This window comes from Meleagris gallopavo, chromosome 13 (assembly GCF_000146605.3).
Source record: "Meleagris gallopavo isolate NT-WF06-2002-E0010 breed Aviagen turkey brand Nicholas breeding stock chromosome 13, Turkey_5.1, whole genome shotgun sequence".
NCBI lineage: Eukaryota > Metazoa > Chordata > Aves > Galliformes > Phasianidae > Meleagris > Meleagris gallopavo.
In genome coordinates this window covers 10,990,423-11,006,644 of record NC_015023.2, presented here as the reverse complement: position 1 = coordinate 11,006,644, position 16,222 = coordinate 10,990,423, and the positions used below count along the sequence as shown (strand labels likewise).

The window sequence follows — 16,222 nt, the reverse complement described above, 5'->3', positions numbered from 1 at the left end:
CTGTCCCTGGATGTCCCTTTGCATACCCTGCACCCTGCACCAGCACTGTCAGTGTAGGGATTTTCCAAACAAAACCAAACTGCGGGAGCCCCCTCCTCTGGAAACCTGCAGAAGAGCAAAACTTGTGTTGGCGATGGGTTTGAGGCTTCCGCTTGCCCAAAGTCCTTGCTTCTGATGGGGTTGGGGTTCCCACGTGCCCAAAATCCTTGACTATGGTGGGTTTGGGGTCAATTGAGCCATGGGGAACTCAGGGCTGGATGGAGAGGGCGGCGTGTGAGCAAGTGTGCAGCTCTGGGCCGTGTGTGCTGTGTGCCCTCCAGAGCCCTCCCGCCTTCGTTTCCTTTTTTTCCCCACAGTGGGCACTATCCCATCCATCTGCTACCATCCATCAGCAGGAAAGGGTACGGGGCAGCACCCGGTAATAAACACCTCTACCAGCCCAGTGTCCCAAAGTGGTTCCCACTGCCCAGTCCTTGTGCCTCAGGGTGTGAGAAGAGGAGGGGGGAGAGGCTGCAGTCATGGTAGTGTGGATTTCAGAAGTGAGCTGTGCTGGGTTGGCTTGCACAAGAGGTTTGTTGAGTTTTGGGCTCGCAAAGGTGGCTGTCCCCATGGTATAGGGTGCAGAGCAGTGCTGAGTTATGGATGCTATGAGCTACGAGCCTACTTCACACTGCATAAAATTCATCCTGAGCTTTGTGTTGAACTGTGGCCTCGAGATCGAGCCTCGACTGCAGAACATAACAGAGATAAATGAGTTCCAGTAAATCCCCCATCTTCTCCCTGTAAGCCGTGCGGGGAGTCCCATGGCACTGCACTCTCTGGTTTGCAGTCCGGGTGTTGCTCTGGCTCTGCCCCAGGAGAAGCCTGCAGCTGAGTTTTAAAGCTCCTTTGGGTTTCTCCAGAAGTTTCTCTTCTTTGGGTTTCTTGGGTTTGGGTGCTGGTCTCCATTGCCTCCATCCCAAGGAGGTGAGGACCGTCCCCACATCCCACACTGTCACCAAAGCGTTTCTTTAAATATGCTGAAAGAGGCGCCTGGAGAGTTCCACAGCTCAGCAAAGTTGGGAAAGTGTGGTTGCCAAAAAAATAGAAAGTGCTGGAGATGGAGGAAGTGCTTCCGGCACCGGCAGATAAGAAGGATGCTGTGCAGGGCTGTGCCAAGATAAGGCACTCAGCCCGTTGTTGGTTGAATGGTGGGGTCGGTTTGGATGCGTCTGTCTGTCTTGGCTATGGAGACCTCCAGATGTGCTTGGGGGTCCATCATCTTACAGGTCAGTGGTATCTCCATTACTGTCCCATGGAGACATTTCCATCGCTGCCCCATGGAGGGATCTCCATCACCACCCCATGGAGACACCTCCATTAAGTGGTTTGGAGAGGGCAGTCTTGCTCTGGGTGCATCCATGAGCCATCATTTGCTACCTGTATCCTCTCTGAGCATTGGAGCTCATGGTGCTGTGTGTTCCCACTTGGCTGGAGCCATGCTCCTGTGCATGGTCCTTGTCCCTCGGGATAAGTCCTAAAAAGTCCCCAAAACCCGTAGCCAGAGGGCACTGCATTGCTACGAGAGGTGTGAGTGCGGGATGGATGCTCTCCTCTCTTTCCCCTCCCTGGATTCACTGTGATCCCACACCACTCCATAACACTTTCCCATGCTGGAGGCAAATGAATCAAAGCTGGGAGCAGGGACACAGCCACTGCCCCATGGCCTCACGGTGCTGTCCCCATCAGCACAACTCAAATCTTGCCCAAAGAGCAACGATGCCCAGCATGACATCACACCCCCCACTGTGCCACGCTGTGTCCCTTGTCCCTTTCCCCAGGGGATGACACTGGCCAGAGTAGAGACATCCCACACACTGGAACATCCCTCGTAGGGAGCACAGCCAGGCTTACATAGCTGGGCCGTGTCACCATCCCTGACAGCAGGCAGCTGTCATCCCCAGCTCATAGCAGGGGCCATTTCTTCCCTCTGGAGCTGCGCGGAAGTCGCGTTTTGGTGCATCCTGGAAGGACCAGGTAAAATGTAAAAGTAAAATGGCTTTATCCCTGCTGCAGGGAGAGACATGGGAAGGCACACGTGGATGCTGTAGGATGGGAGCGGATGCTGTAGGATCAGGGGCGGCTGCTGTAGCACCAGGGCTGCCTTTGGCCCTTCCCCTCCCACCACGTGGCTGGGTGTGGACCTGGGGCTGAGTCATGGGTCTGAGTCAGTGCAGTCCACATACTGGGATGCCTGTGTGGGGCTCACCATGTGCAGGGATCCTGCCCTGATGGGGACAGCCACTGCCCCGGGCTGGGTCTTACCAAGGGACAGTTGATGGCCTGGGGCCACCAAGGCACGGGGCCAACAAAGTGTGGAGCCTCCAAAGCATGGGGCCAACAAAGCATGGACCTGCCAATGCATGGACTGCCAAGGCATGGGGCCACTAAAGCTTGGGGCCACCAAAGCTTGGGGTCAACAAGGCATGGGGTCAACAAAGCTTAGGGCCACCAAGGCATGGGACTGCTAAGGCATGGGACCACCAAAGCATGTGGCCACCAAGGCTTGAGTCTACCAAAGCATGGGGCAACCAAGGCACAGGGCTACCAAGGAATGGGACAACCAAGGTATGGGGCCACCAAGGCATGGGGCCAACAAAGCATGGGGACACCAAGGCATGGGAGCACCAAAGCATGTGACCACCAAAACATGTGGTCACCAAGGCGTTGGGCTACCAAGGCATGGGGCCAGCCTTGCTGTGTGTTTCCCTGGTGTGGGGCTCCCCATTTCTCCAGCAGCTCAGTGCTGGTCCTTGTGCAGGGGTGGAGCTCCTGAAGGAGACATGGTGGCACATGTGATCCAGTGGGAGCGACCTGGGGAAATGGGTTCACGGTAGGGGAGGGTGGAGCTACCTCCTCCATCAGCCAGGAGAGACACTGCTGACACCCACTGTTGGGGACCTGGGGTGGGCAGGTGTCCCCCATCTCACCCAGCTGTGTGCCCCCAGCTGGAGGACTGCACGCTGCAGGTTTCCCCATCCGGCCACTACCTGGACCTGGAGCTGTCCCTGCTGGAGCAGAAGGATGACCTGGAGGCTTTCTACGAGGAGGTCAGGTGAGGCACGCGGGGGCACTGGGCACGTGGGGGTGGTGCCCCTGTGCCAGCACTCAGCCCGTATCCCTTTGCCCTAGGAAGGGCCGGCGGCCAACGCTGATCCTGCGCACGCAGCTCTCCGTCCGTGTCCATGCCATCATTGGTGAGCTGGGGGGGGTCTGCTCACCCCTGGGGCCGGGAATCCATCGCACGCTGCGGGGATTTGGGGTCATCCAAGCGAGTTCTAAATATAGCCCTGGTGAATGCAAACAAATGGCTCACGTGAGGACGAGCGCTCGGACGCACTGAGGCTTCCCATCTGGAGCGAGGGGAAAAGCCAGCAGTGCTGGGAAGGAAAGGACCAGCAGTGGGGTCAGGGTCGCGCTCCCCACGCGCGGTTCCCAGGCTCTGGAATGCTCCATCCCATCGGCTCCGGGAAGGTTTGGCAGAGCACTGGTTGGCCTGGCTGAAATACATAGGGAAACAGTAAAAAATAGACAAATGGGTTTGGCGAGCTGCGTGCCTCCTTTGAAGGCTGCCAGCCGTGGGTTGGGGACGAAGGGCAGATGGGGTTCCTGTGGGTGGCTCAGCCCCAGGGCTGTGCCTCCTGCCTGGGTTCCTGTTTCGGTTCAGCGCAGGAAACCAGAGGGGATATTTGTGTCATTGGGCAGCAAAAATAGAAAGAAAAGAAAATAGGAAAGTGGCAACACTGGAAGAAATGGTAGTGGTGGAGCCGCTGCTGCTCCCGCCCCGATGTGTGTCCCACATCCCATCACTGTGCCGTGTCCCCATGTGCCGCTGTGCCCAGCAGCCTGTTCTCATGCCTTTGCTTGCAGAGAAGCTGTACAACTCGCAGGGCCCGGAGCTGCGGCGCTCCCTCTTCTCCCTCAAGCAGCTCTTCCAGGTAGGTGGCTCTGTGTCCCCGCCCTGGAGGTGCGCATGTCCCCGGCACCTGCGTGGGGACATCACTGGGCTTTGCTCACAGGAGGACAAGGACCTGGTGCCGGAGTTTGTGAACCTAGATGGGCTGACGTGCCTGATCAACGTGGGGGCAAAGGCGGACCAGAACTACCAGAACTACATCCTCCGTGGTGGGTACTTGGTGTGTCACTCAGTGGCACCGCTGATGGAGCGTGCCTGATGCCACCACCCCGTGCCCCTGCCTTGCAGCCTTGAGCCAGATCATGCTCTTCATGGATGGGATGCAGGGTGTCATCAACCACAACGAGACCATCCAGTGGCTGTACACGCTGTCGGGAAGCCCGGTAAGCTGCCGTCACCCCTGACTGTGAGTGTCCCCATGTGCTGTCCCTTGGGGATTCGCACCGTGCCTTGCCTTCAGGATGGGCTCAGTGCCTTGGGCTCTTTGGGTGCTGCTCTTCAATGTCATCAAGAGTCCCCATGGCCCCTTTATGTGGCCTGGGCACAGAGATGGAATGTAAGAGAGGGCCTCACTTTGGGTACCAGCACCCACTGGCCACCAGGATCCCAGCTGTAGGACCCTGAGCCCACAGCACTCTTCACCAAAGCCATCAGTGAAGCCAAGCCCTGGAGAGTGGGTGCAGCTCCCTGTACTACCAGTGTCCTGCCACAGCCACTGTTCTTTGTCCCAGTTTCGCCTGGTGGTGAAGATGGCCCTAAAGCTACTGCTGGTCTTCGTGGAGTACACAGAGCCCAATGCCCTGCTCCTCATCCGCGCCGTCAATGCTGTGGATCAGGCGAGAGGTGGGTGCAGCCCCAGCCCCCAACCATGGATCTCATCTCGGGGATGGTTGGATGCAGAAGACATGGGTTGTCCATGCCCCATGGCCAGCCACGGAGTGTGACAACTATGGCATGTGCCAGCCATGGCCAATGGGAGACCACCAAGAGCCCTCCAGTGGGGATGAGGAGGGGGTGAGATGCTCAGGATGCAGTGCTCCGTATCCCAAACCCAGTGCCTTGGTGCTACCTACATGCGTTGCTTGTCCCAGGTGTGTGCCCGTGGTCCAACCTGATGGCCATCCTTGAGCAGCGCAATGGGGCTGACACGGAGCTGCTGGTGTTCGCCATGACATTGATCAACAAGGTGAGCACCAGGGCTGTGCCACAGGACCACCTCCTCCCCATGTCCCCGGTGCCAGCCCTGTCCCTTTGCCACCACCCAGACGCTGGCTGCCCTCCCAGACCAAGACTCCTTCTACGACGTGACGGACTGCCTGGAGCAGCAGGGCATGGAGAGGGTCGTGCAGCAGTATTTAAGCAGCAAGGGCACTGACCTCGACCTGAAGCAGCAATTTGTCCTCTATGAAGTGAGTGGGGCACCCAGGGTGACGGCAGTGTGATGCATCCCCGGGGTTCACAGCACGTCCCCATCCCACTGCAGAGCGCACTGCGGCTGGAGGACGGCGTGGAGGAGCCGCCAGCAGGCGGGCGCAAGGAGCGCAGGAAGACAGACGAGGGGCGGCGTGGCTGGAGGGCACAGGGGGGCTGTGCTGAGCTCGACTCTCTGCAGAGCCCAGAGAGCCCCGGGTCCCCATCAGATGAGACCCTCAGCACTCCGAAGGAGCCCCCTATTGAGGACGGCCCTGAGCTGAGCATCCCAGTGGAGTAAGTGTGGGATGCGGGGATGCTGCAGTGTGACATTGGGAAGTTCTCCATGGCACTGTGCTCTGTCTGCATCTCCTCTTTCTCCAGGCCCTGCCCCAAGAGTGTCTTCAGCAGCGCGTCCAGCCTGCGGCTCAGCCTGCCCAGCCCCCCAGCTGAGAAGGAGCCCCCCAGCATGGGGGAGAGGAGCATCTACAAGTAAGGGATGGTGCCCTGGGGGTCCCACCACCACGTCCCCTCTGTCCCCAGGGCGCGCTGGGGCTGGTGAGGTTCACAGGACAGGAGAGGGCAGTGTGAGATGATTCAAGTGCTGGGCCTTCACAGCATCCTTAGCCCCGCTGGGGTGCGCACACCTCTGCTCCATCTCCATCTCTTCCCCCTCACTCCTCCTCTCTGCCCGCGCTGATTCTCTCCTCTGCCCACTCTTTCTATCTTTTCCTTTTGCAGGCTGCACCAACCTGCTGCTGTCTGGTAAGTGCCCGGGCTCTGCGTGACACCTGCTTGCTGTCCCCAGCCCTTCATTTCCTCTGCTTGCACCCTGTCTGGGTGGCCAGGATCCCCATACCACAGCTGTCCCACTTGGGGTGACAGCACCCTCCAACCCCCGATGGGGCTCCCATGCCATCTCCAGCCTGCAGCATCCTGGTGGCAGGTCGGGTGGCTCTGATGACAGGGACAGTGCTCCCAACGTCACCAACACCATGCAAGAGCAGTTCTTGCTGGGGGTCCCCATGCCGTGCCATCGGGATGGGGGTGGGGCACAAGAGATCTCTATTAATGGGGGCTAACCCCTGTTTTCCCTCAGGCGGGAGGATGCCCCCTCCTTGCATGGGGACAAACCTATTCTGAAGAGGTTTGAGTAAGTAGAGGCATGCGTGTGTCTCCAGGCATGCGCTTCCTCAGGCTGGATGCTCCCAGCCGTGCAGGGCAGGAGGAGCAGGAGGGTCCCACGAATCCCAGCTCCAACACTCGGTGCCCTCCTGGGAGCTTGTTCTTGCTGCTTGTTGTGTTGGATATCAGCTTGGGACCAAGTGGCAGAGGTGGTGGGGGGAGGTGGTGGAATCTCCATCCTTGGGGATGCTCAGAAGCTGCCTGGACATGGTGTTAGGCACAACTCAGGGTGGCCCTGCTGGAGCAGGGTGGCACCAGGTGACCTCCAGAGGCCCATGCTGGCATCAGCAATTCTGTCCCCATGCTTTTCCTGCCTCCCACTGGGCCATTACATCCTTGTCTTGCTATTCCCAAGCCATGGTGGCCTTACCCATCTCTCTGAAGTGCTTGGAGGTGGCTGGGGCCATGGGTGAATCCTGTTGCGGTGTGGCTCGTGCCGAAGATTTTGTTGCGGGATTGGCCCCATGCAGGGCTCGTGGTGTGGTGCTGTATGGTGTGGTTTGTCCATCCCCATCCTCACCATGCTCCCAGACAATAGCTGTCCCTATCTCGCAGAGCTCGCTTCTTGGAGAACCTGGCTGCTGCCCAGAAGGAGAAGATGTCTGCCATGGCCAAGGGGCGGATTGACATCCTCAGCGATGTTGCACCACTGGAGCATCCCATCGCTTGGGATGGGAACAGCAGCAACCCTGATTCTGGCACAGAACCACCCCGCATGGGTACGTGCAGGGCTGGGTTGGGAGTATGTCCCTACTAGGAGACCCACGTGGGCATTAGGAGCCCCTCTGGCCCCAGCCCACCCCATGGTACTGGGTGCCATGGTGGTACTGGAGCCATTGAACAGCTTGGGTTGGAGGGGACCTTCAAAGATCATCCTATTCCAATGCCTGCTGTGGGCTGGATGTCCCCCACCAAGTCAGGCTGCCCAGGAGCCCATTCAGGCCTGGCTTTGAACGCTCCCAGGGATGGGATGTCCACAACTTCTCTCTGGCCATCCCGCAGCCATGCACCTTTCCACAAGGAATGGGCTCCAAGCCCTACGTGCAGCCCAGCAGCACCTTCTCCAACAGGCGGGCTCTATCTCTCCACAGGGTCCCACGCAGGCCGGCAGGACATCTCCGACTCCTGCAGCACCATCTCCTCTGATACCAAGTTCATGCTGGACATGCTCTATGCCAAGGGCTCCTCAGAGCCAGGGAGGCAGAAGGTCTTCCCCGAGGAGCCATCACTGTCCCCACACCAAGGAGAGGTGGAGACGGACACAGGATCCAGCTGTGCCGAGGGACCTGGTGGTCAGGAACAAGAGAGTGCCCGGCCCCATGGCAGGGCTCCAGAAGGGCTGGTGGCGAGTGCCCACGCCAAGCTGGCACGTGCTGCATCCAGCATCGATGCCGAGAGCCACACGCAGAAGCTGGAGAACACCGTCATGATACCCGTCAAGAACGACGTGGAGTTGTCATGGGAGCGCCTGGAGGCTGGCCCCGTACAACTGAAAATCAAGGACTTGGACTTCACTGACCTGGGGGAGGAGGAGGACTTGGACGTCTTGGACTCAGGGCCCATTGCCAATGGCTCTTTCCTTCCTGCCAGCATCGAAGCAGCGAGTGCTGGAGTTCCCATGGCTCCTCCTCCTCCCCCAGTGGTCCCTGGTTGCCCACCACCTCCACCTCCACCACCCATGGCTCCTGGTTGCCCACCACCTCCACCTCCACCACCCATGGTCCCTGGCTGCCCACCTCCCCCAGGTTTCTCAAGCCCCTCAGCCACTGATGGTCCTTCCCAAGCCAAGAAGAAGAGGACAGTGAAGCTCTTTTGGAAGGAGCTGAAGCAGCTGGATGGCACTGTGGGGTCAGGAAGATTTGGGCAGGCGACACTGTGGGCATCTTTGCAAAATGTTGAGGTCAACACTGCCAAACTGGAGCATCTCTTTGAGTCCCGTGCAAAAGAGATGCCGGCTTCTAAGGTACCAGCAGGCCGGAGTTTTTGGGGGTGTTGTGGTCTCAATGTCACCCCATGCTGTGTTGAGGATGGGTAGCTAGAGCCTTGAGATTCAGTGGGGAGGATAGGGTGGGGGGGATGATGATCAACACATGGGTGTGGTTCACCCCCACATCCCATGGTGTTTCATAAAGGTGAGCCCTCTGCCTGGCTGTCAGCCTGCTCCCTGTCCTCTTTTCAGAAAGTTACGGATGGAAAGAAAGTGGTGGTGGTGCTGGATCCCAAGAGAAGCAATGCCATCAACATTGGCCTCACGGTGCTGCCACCTGTGCACATCATCAAGACAGCCGTGCTCAACTTTGATGAGTTTGCAGTCAATAAGGAAGGGATTGAGGTGAGCACTGGGGAATCGGCCCACCAGGGTCCCTGTGTGGGTCATTTCCCCTGGTCAGAAGGACTCTGTGCCATGGTGCCCATGCTGTAGGTGTCCCTGATGTGATGTGTCCCATCTCCCACCATCCTGGAGGAGCAGTGACATTGTTGGTATGTGATGTGGTTTTCTGCCTGTCTTAGAAAATCCTGACCATGGTCCCAACTGAGGAGGAGAAGCAGAGGATCCAGGAGGCCCAGCTGGCCAATCCTGATGTGCCCTTGGGCTCTGCGGAGCAGTTCCTGCTTTCATTGTCCTCCATCAGCGACTTGACGGCCAGGCTCCAGCTCTGGGCCTTCAAACTGGACTATGAGAGCCTGGAGCAGGTATGGGGCCACATACCCCATCTTCCCCTCAGCAGTGCCCTTGGGATGAGCCATGGGGGAAGTGGCCACATCCAAACAGGGGGCTGCAGGGCCCCAAGGCAAGCATGGGATGCTTGTGCCCGTGGTTGAGGACGTACACCAGAATGTTCCTGGTTGAACATCCCCCCAAGGGAGGTGACTTCCAAGGGATCTCACCTGCACCTGTCCCCATCCAGGAAATTGCAGAGCCGCTGTTTGATCTGAAAGTGGGCATGGAGCAGCTGGCCAAAAATCACACCTTCAAGTGCATCCTGGCCACGCTGTTGGCCATGGGCAACTTCCTGAATGGCTCCCAGGTGAGGAATGGGGTGCTGGGGGATGCAGCTTGGGTGCTGCGTGGACTTGCGTGCCCAAGACCACAAGAATCTCGGGAGGTGGTGTGGGTGCTGGTGATGGTCTTCTTAATCAACGGGAAGTTGGCAAGAAGGAGAGGCCCCACTGAGCATTGGGGTTTCAGAGCAGAGGCTTTGAGCTGGGCTATCTGGAGAAGGTGTCGGAGGTGAAGGACACGGTGCACCGGCAGTCCCTGCTCCACCACCTCTGCCAGATGGTGGTGGAGAAGTTCCCAGAAACCACGGACCTCTACTCAGAGATCGCCTCCATCACTCGCTCTGCCAAGGTGAGACCAAGCCCAGGCCCTACACCTTCACCTCACCACCACCAGCACCAATGGACAATATCTCCCTCCCCCTAGGTTGACTTTGACGAGTTGGCCAACAGCCTGGTGCAGCTGGAGCGGCGCTGCCGGGCCTCCTGGGACAACCTGAAGGTGATCGCCAAGCACGAGGCCAAGCCAGTGCTGAAGAGCAAGCTGACCGACTTCCTCAAGGACAGCACCCAGCGCATCGTCGTCTTGAAGGTGGTGCACCGGCGTGTCCTCAACAGGTGGGTCCCAACCCCGGTGCATCACCGGCCCCGAAGTCAACCTGTGGTGGGATGGCCACGCCTTGATGGGTGTCCCTGCAGGTTCCACTCCTTCCTGCTCTACCTGGGGTACCCGGCGAGCGTTGTGCGGGATGTGAAGGTGATGCCCATCTGCAAGCTGCTGCGGGAGTTTGCCCTGGAGTACCGCACATGCCGGGAACGAGTCCTGCAGCAGCAGAAGAAGCGTGCGGCCCACCGTGAGCGCAACAAGACGCGTGGCCGGCTCATCACAGAGGTATGGGGCTGAGCATCCCACACTGTGCCCTATGCTGATAGAATGAGAGGGAGTGGCCTCACGTTGTGCCGAGGGGTGTTCAGATGGGATATGAGGAACAATTCCTTCTCTAACAGAACGGTGAGGTAGCGGCACAGTTGCCCAAGAGGTGGGGGAGTCACCACACCTGGAGGTGTCCCAGAGGTGTGGGGATGTGGCACTGAGGGATGTGAGCAGTGGGCACGGTGGAGGTGGGCTGGGGTTGGGTTTGAGGATCTGAGAGGTCTTTTCCAAGCTTACTGATTAGTGATTCAGCTCGGAAAGCAAATGGTATCCTGGGCTCCATCAGAAGAGGGGTGGCCAGCAGGGACAGGGAGGTGATTGTCCCCCCTCTTCTCTGCTCTTGTGAGGCCCCATCTGGAGTACTGCGACCAGGTCTGGAGCCCCCAGTACAAGGACTGGAGAGGGTCCAGAGGAGAGCCCCAAAGATGATCAGGAGGCGGGAGCACCTCCCATACAAAGACAGGCTGAGGGAGCTGGGCTTGTTCAGCCTGGAGAAGAGAAGCTGCGGGGTGACCTCGTTGCAGCCTTCAGTACCTAAAGGGAGCCTATAGGAGGGAGTCAACTCTTTATAAGGGTAGATAACAGCTGGACAAGGGGAAATGGCTTTAAATTGAAGGAAGGAAGATTTAGGCTGGATGCCAGGGGAAAGTTCTGTACTATGAGAGTGGTGAGGTGCTGGAACAGCTGCCCAGAGAGGCTGTGGATGCCCCGTCCATCTCTGGAGGTGTTCAGGGACAGGTTGGATGGGGTCCTGGGCAGTCTGGTGTAGCATTAAATGTGGAGATTGGTGGCCCTGCATGTGGCAGGGGGTTGGAGCTTCATGATCCTCGAGGTCCCTTCCAACCCGGGCCATTCTGTGACTCTACAATCGTATGATTCTGTGAGTGGTCGAGGTGGTGATGGGTTGGTGGTTGGACTTGATCTTGGACTTCCAACCTTAATGATTGTGTGAATCTGAGCTGTATCCCCAATGCCTGCCTCTTGTCCTGCTGCAGACCGAGAAGTTCTCTGGCATCACCGAGGCATCGCCACCCGCCGTGGTGTCAACCAGCCCCGCACAGCAGGAGCAGGCAGAGGTGGGCCACGAGAGCATGAAGAGCATCCTGAGCTCGCCCACGGATGTCCCTGCCCGCCGCAGTCGGGGTGGCCGCGGTAGGAGCACATCGGAGATGGGGTGGCAGAGTGGGGTGGCCCCAGGGAGCACCCAGTTGATGCCAGCATCCTCGTGTTCCCATGCAGTGACGGGGCTCGCCACCCCCAGCCAGGGCTCCCCAGCCCAGGAGGATGTCCCCAGCTCACCTGACGACGCCTCGGATGAGATCATGGACCGCCTGGTGAAGTCGGTGACGCACAGTGCCAACCCCCGCCCCTGCCCCAGCCGGGAGCGCAGGAGATCCCGTGGCAACAGGAAGTCCTGTGAGTCCCCAGTGCCACTGTCCCCACACCCTGTGCCCCCGTGTCCCGGCTGCTGTGCCCTATCCCCATGTTCTGTCCTCAGCATCCCTGTCCCCATTCTGTGCCCTTGTTCCCACACCTGTTTCATCTCTTTATTACCCTGCCCCATCCCTTTACTTCATCCCATGTCCCATCGCTGTCCCCATTCCCTGCCCCTCTGATCTTTCCAGTCTCTGGAGCTCTGCTCAGATGCTCTTTCCCACCTTTTGTGTCCCAGTCCCAACTTGGTGTCCCTGTCCCCATGCCACCCTATGCCCCGTCTCTGTCCCAAAGCTACCCCATGCCTTGCCTCCTTTCCCTGACCCCTCCAGATCCCTAACCCTGGCACCCACCCATGCCACCAGGACCCCTTATACCCACACCAGGGCCACAAAGCCCAGTGCACAGTGAGCCAGCAGCCACTCTCCTGTTCCCACAGTGCGACGGACACTGAAGAGCGGGCTGAGTGATGAGCTGGTGCAGGCGCTGGGCTTGGGACAGGCACCGGGCATGGAGGTGTGATGTGACCACCTGCATCCCACCGGGAAGGACACAGGGACACTTGGCACGCTCCGCACCTTTGGTCTCACCTTCAGCTCCAGAGCACGATGGGAGCGATGCTCCAGAGCTGCTCTGTGGGGTCAGGATGGAGGATGCAGGATGGAGGATGGAGGATGGAGAAGCACGTGCTGCAGTGGGAGTCGGAGCAGTACTGGGGGGAGAGGGGCTGGACCCGGACCCCCGCTGGGAGCTGGGTCTGGCTGCTGTGACAATAAAGTGATGTGACGTGTGCAGCTGGCGGTGTCCCTTGTCCCCATTCCTGGGGCATGGAGTGATGCTTCCGGCATCCCGTGGAGCAGGGTACCAGGGTGGCACGGCACTCCTGCATCCCTCTGCCCCACCTCCATCCCCGTGGCTCATGGCTCAGGGACAGCCTGATGTCTCCATACCAGGATGCAATGCCACCCCCCCCCAAGGAGTTGTGTCCTCACTGAAGGCCTCCCTCTCTCTGTGTTTTCATTCCAGATGTTTTTTTGGCTCTGCAGGCCTTGGGGATATTTCCAGGCCTCCCCGGCATGCGCTGCCCTTGAGAGGCGCCTGAAGTGCTTGGCTTGGCCGTGGCACACAGAGATTGTGCCAAAAACACCACCCGGCTGGTGGGGGTGGTGAGGACGCAGGTGCACCTGGGTGCCACCAGCAGTGCCGTGTGGGGTGCTCCAGTTCACATCCCCATCTCCATAGGGTGCAACCGGTGGCACCTCCAGCCCCTCTCCTCGTCCCCAAGCTCTGTGCCACCCGCTGTCCCCGTGTCGTGCTGCCACGAGGGGGCACGGCGGCCACGTGCACGGCACTGCGCAGGGATGTGTCCCCATACATCCCGTGGGTCCTCACCTCTTGAGCAAGGTCGGGTGGTGACACGCTCAGCACGGCGGGCGCACGGAGGTGGAGGACAGGAAATGGGTCACCGTGTCGTGACCCGCTGTCCCAGTGCTGGGGTGGAGGAGGCAGTGTGTCACTGGGGCCGGGAGGAAGGCAGGTTTGCTCTGTCACCCTAATAGCGAGGACGCCGTGGAGAAGAGAGGTGGGAGGTGACGATGGGTTGATGGGATGGAGAAAAGGGCTCAGCCCTGAGATGAGCCCAGATAGGGATGGGGATGCTGAGCAGGACATGCCAAGCGGCTTCTCCCCCTCTGTTGGCTGGGATGGGGTACAGGGACCTGGTACCCCCTCCCTGAGCATCACCAATGCTTTGCAGCCACAGAAAGGAGCCCCCAGCTGTTGGCAGTGCATTTGGGGTGCTCAGTCTTGCTGACCCAGAACACTGTAGTGTGGGAAGCCCAGCAGGAGAGGAGAGATGGGAGTGGGAACATGTGAGCTTCAACTGGGAAGCAGCTTTCCAGAAGGTGAAACCTCTCCCAAAGCCGTGACTCCAGCTGGAAGTGGAGATGTGTTCTGTAAAGGGCTGCACAGCCTAACCTCACAGGTCAGAGCCTGGGATTTTCTGATGAGAAGGGGAACCCTGGCTGTGGATGTCACTGGGCATCCTTCCCCTTGGGTGGGGATGGACACGGAGGTGTTCCCTGGGGAGGGACTGGCAAAAGGGTAAGATGAAGCACCTGTGGGAGCAGTGCTGGGTGAATCACATCCCTCCCAGCCCCAAGCCCCTGCAAACGGCCCGAAAACAATGCGATGAATCTTCCAGAGATGAGATTAGGGAGGGGAACAATTATCTCCAAACCTGTTCGTCATGGGAGGCTCCGCCGAGCTGTAGGAACAGCCTAGGGCAAGGGGAGCAGGAGGAAGACAGATGCCCCATAGGGACCGTGCTGAGTGGGGTGTGACCCACCCAGCCCCACTTCCAACCCGCAGAGGTGAGCCACAATTAGTGAAATGGGCATGGAGGGCGTCAAGTAGGTCAAAAGGTAATGAGGATCTCAGCAGCATTTCCTAACAGCGAGGGGTTGAGCAACGGGGAGATGAACAAGGGCAGGCATTGTCTGCAAAGGAGCAGCCAGCGAGGGCACCTGCGGTGAGAGAGATGGCATGGGGGGGAGGAGATGCTGGGAGGGTGGGCGGACAGATGGGTGGACGGACGGATGGGTGGATGGATGGACAAATGGATGGCAAATGGATGAACGGACAGATGGACAGACAGACAGATGGACAAATGGATGAATGGATGAACGGACGGACGGACGGAGGGACAAAGGGTGGATGTTCAAATGGATGGATGGGCAGACGTGGATGGATGGGCAAATGGATGGATGGATGAATGGACAGACAGATGGACAGCTGGTTGGATGGACGGACAGACAGATGGGTGGATGGACTGAGTCAGAGCAGATAGACTTGGTGATGCTCATCTAACGGTGATGAGCACAAGTGCTGCTTTGTGGGTAAATCATCAAATTACAGAATGGTTTGGGTTGGAAGGGACCTCACAGATGGTTGGGTAACCCCTTCTCCTACAGATTCAGATCTGCATGCACTTAAGACTCTACTTGGCATCCAAGCAGGAGGGCCTCTAAGCAACCTGGGGTGCTGAAAGCAGCTGAAGACCTCAAGTGGTGCCATATTTCTCATAAAGAGCCATCTCTGATTCAGCCAAATGAGGGGGAACTGGTCAAAAATTACTATTCTGCCCTTGGAAAACTAACTTTCTTTAGTGAGGTGCTTCCAAGCCTGGTGAAATTGAGGTTCCTACCCACCCTGCCTTGAAGTTTGCTGCTGAGAAGGATCCTAAGGACCCCACAAACCACATCCCAAGATGGGAGATGCGTTGGGCACATCCCTCCTCCTCTACCTGGCCAGCATTCCCTGCATTCCCTGGCCGGGAAGAGCCGGGCTGCAAACCCAACCGGGTCCCACCAGCACCACCACACCCCAGAAAAACCACCCCAGCCTGTTTGTTGGCCACTGCCCTCCCGCCGAGCCTCCCGTAGCTGATGAAATCTGTTTTTTCCTATGGGACCAAGGGGGTTGCATCCGTACCACGCATGGTTCTGTGGCGAAGGACGGCGCAGGCATCCTCCATCCGATAGCAAAGCTGTTGGGAGCAGAGCCTGGCAGATGCAGCAGCGATGCTCCGTCGCAGGGTCACTGAGCACGGAGGGCTGGTGGAATATTAAAGCCTGGCAGAGCAATCAAGCCAAGTCATAAAGGTGGGAAGGGGAGGACTTTGCCCCAGCACCTGCTGCTCGTGGCACACCTCTGGAGCAGTGCAGGGTGCATTCAGCACGGCAGGGAGCGAACGCAGCAGCGGGTTGGGGATGGTTTGGGATCACCTCGGTCCCAAACCCCGTAGGGCCTGGAGAGCACCTGGGATGTGGTTCACACCTCACCTGCCTGCTTGGGGTTCGGTCCCATGGGGTGGCTCTGGTGGCACCGCACACCCGTGTGCCTGTGGGAGGGGATGGAGACCCCCAGCTCGGCCATGGGGGCTGTGGGGCTGTGCCTGGTGGCATCTTCCTTCAGGGTGTTCAGCCTGGGAACTGAGCCACGGGGTGGGCACAGTGGCACCGGTGCCATGGGCACTGAGCTGGGCTGAACCCAGCCGACCGAACCGCGCCATGCTGAGCTGAACCGAGCCAACTTGGATGGAAGCAAACGGAACCGGACTGAACCGAACTGACCAAACGGAGCAGAACCGAACCGAACCGTGCTGAAGCGAGCTGGAGTGCAGTGAACCGAACTGACCCGTGCCGAGCTGCGCCCCGTGCGGTGCCGACCCGAGCCGAGCCGCTCCTATCCGCGCCGAACCCAACTGTGCCAAACTGAGCAGAACCGAACCGAGCCGTGGCGAG

At 59.0% G+C, this 16,222-nt stretch overlaps 1 protein-coding gene across 1 annotated transcript; it reads left to right on the top strand.

Moving 5' to 3' along the window:
- The first annotated feature begins 2,529 nt into the window (after window positions 1–2,529).
- Window positions 2,530–12,712, top strand: FHOD1 (formin homology 2 domain containing 1). The gene is made up of 24 exons (XM_010717890.2): window positions 2,530–2,607; window positions 2,877–3,094; window positions 3,172–3,236; window positions 3,910–3,977; window positions 4,059–4,164; window positions 4,244–4,338; window positions 4,687–4,798; window positions 5,047–5,141; window positions 5,221–5,364; window positions 5,439–5,662; window positions 5,750–5,857; window positions 6,107–6,130; window positions 6,465–6,518; window positions 7,106–7,269; window positions 7,642–8,513; window positions 8,730–8,882; window positions 9,062–9,244; window positions 9,460–9,579; window positions 9,741–9,902; window positions 9,978–10,168; window positions 10,250–10,442; window positions 11,480–11,636; window positions 11,724–11,900; window positions 12,358–12,712. Exons 1-24 carry the CDS (start codon window positions 2,530–2,532, stop codon window positions 12,438–12,440), a joined length of 3,846 nt encoding a protein of 1,281 aa, XP_010716192.2. The 3' UTR covers window positions 12,441–12,712.
- Window positions 12,713–16,222: the final 3,510 nt, after the last annotated feature.

Coding starts and splice junctions, on each gene's coding strand:
- FHOD1 (XM_010717890.2), top strand. CDS start 2,530: ATGTGGCCACCAAGGCTTGAGTCTACCAAAGCATGGGGCAACCAAGGC. Junction 3,095..3,171: donor GCTTTCTACGAGGAGGTCAG/GTGAGGCACGCG, acceptor CCTTTGCCCTAG/GAAGGGCCGGCGGCCAACGC. Junction 11,901..12,357: donor CCGTGGCAACAGGAAGTCCT/GTGAGTCCCCAG, acceptor CTGTTCCCACAG/TGCGACGGACACTGAAGAGC.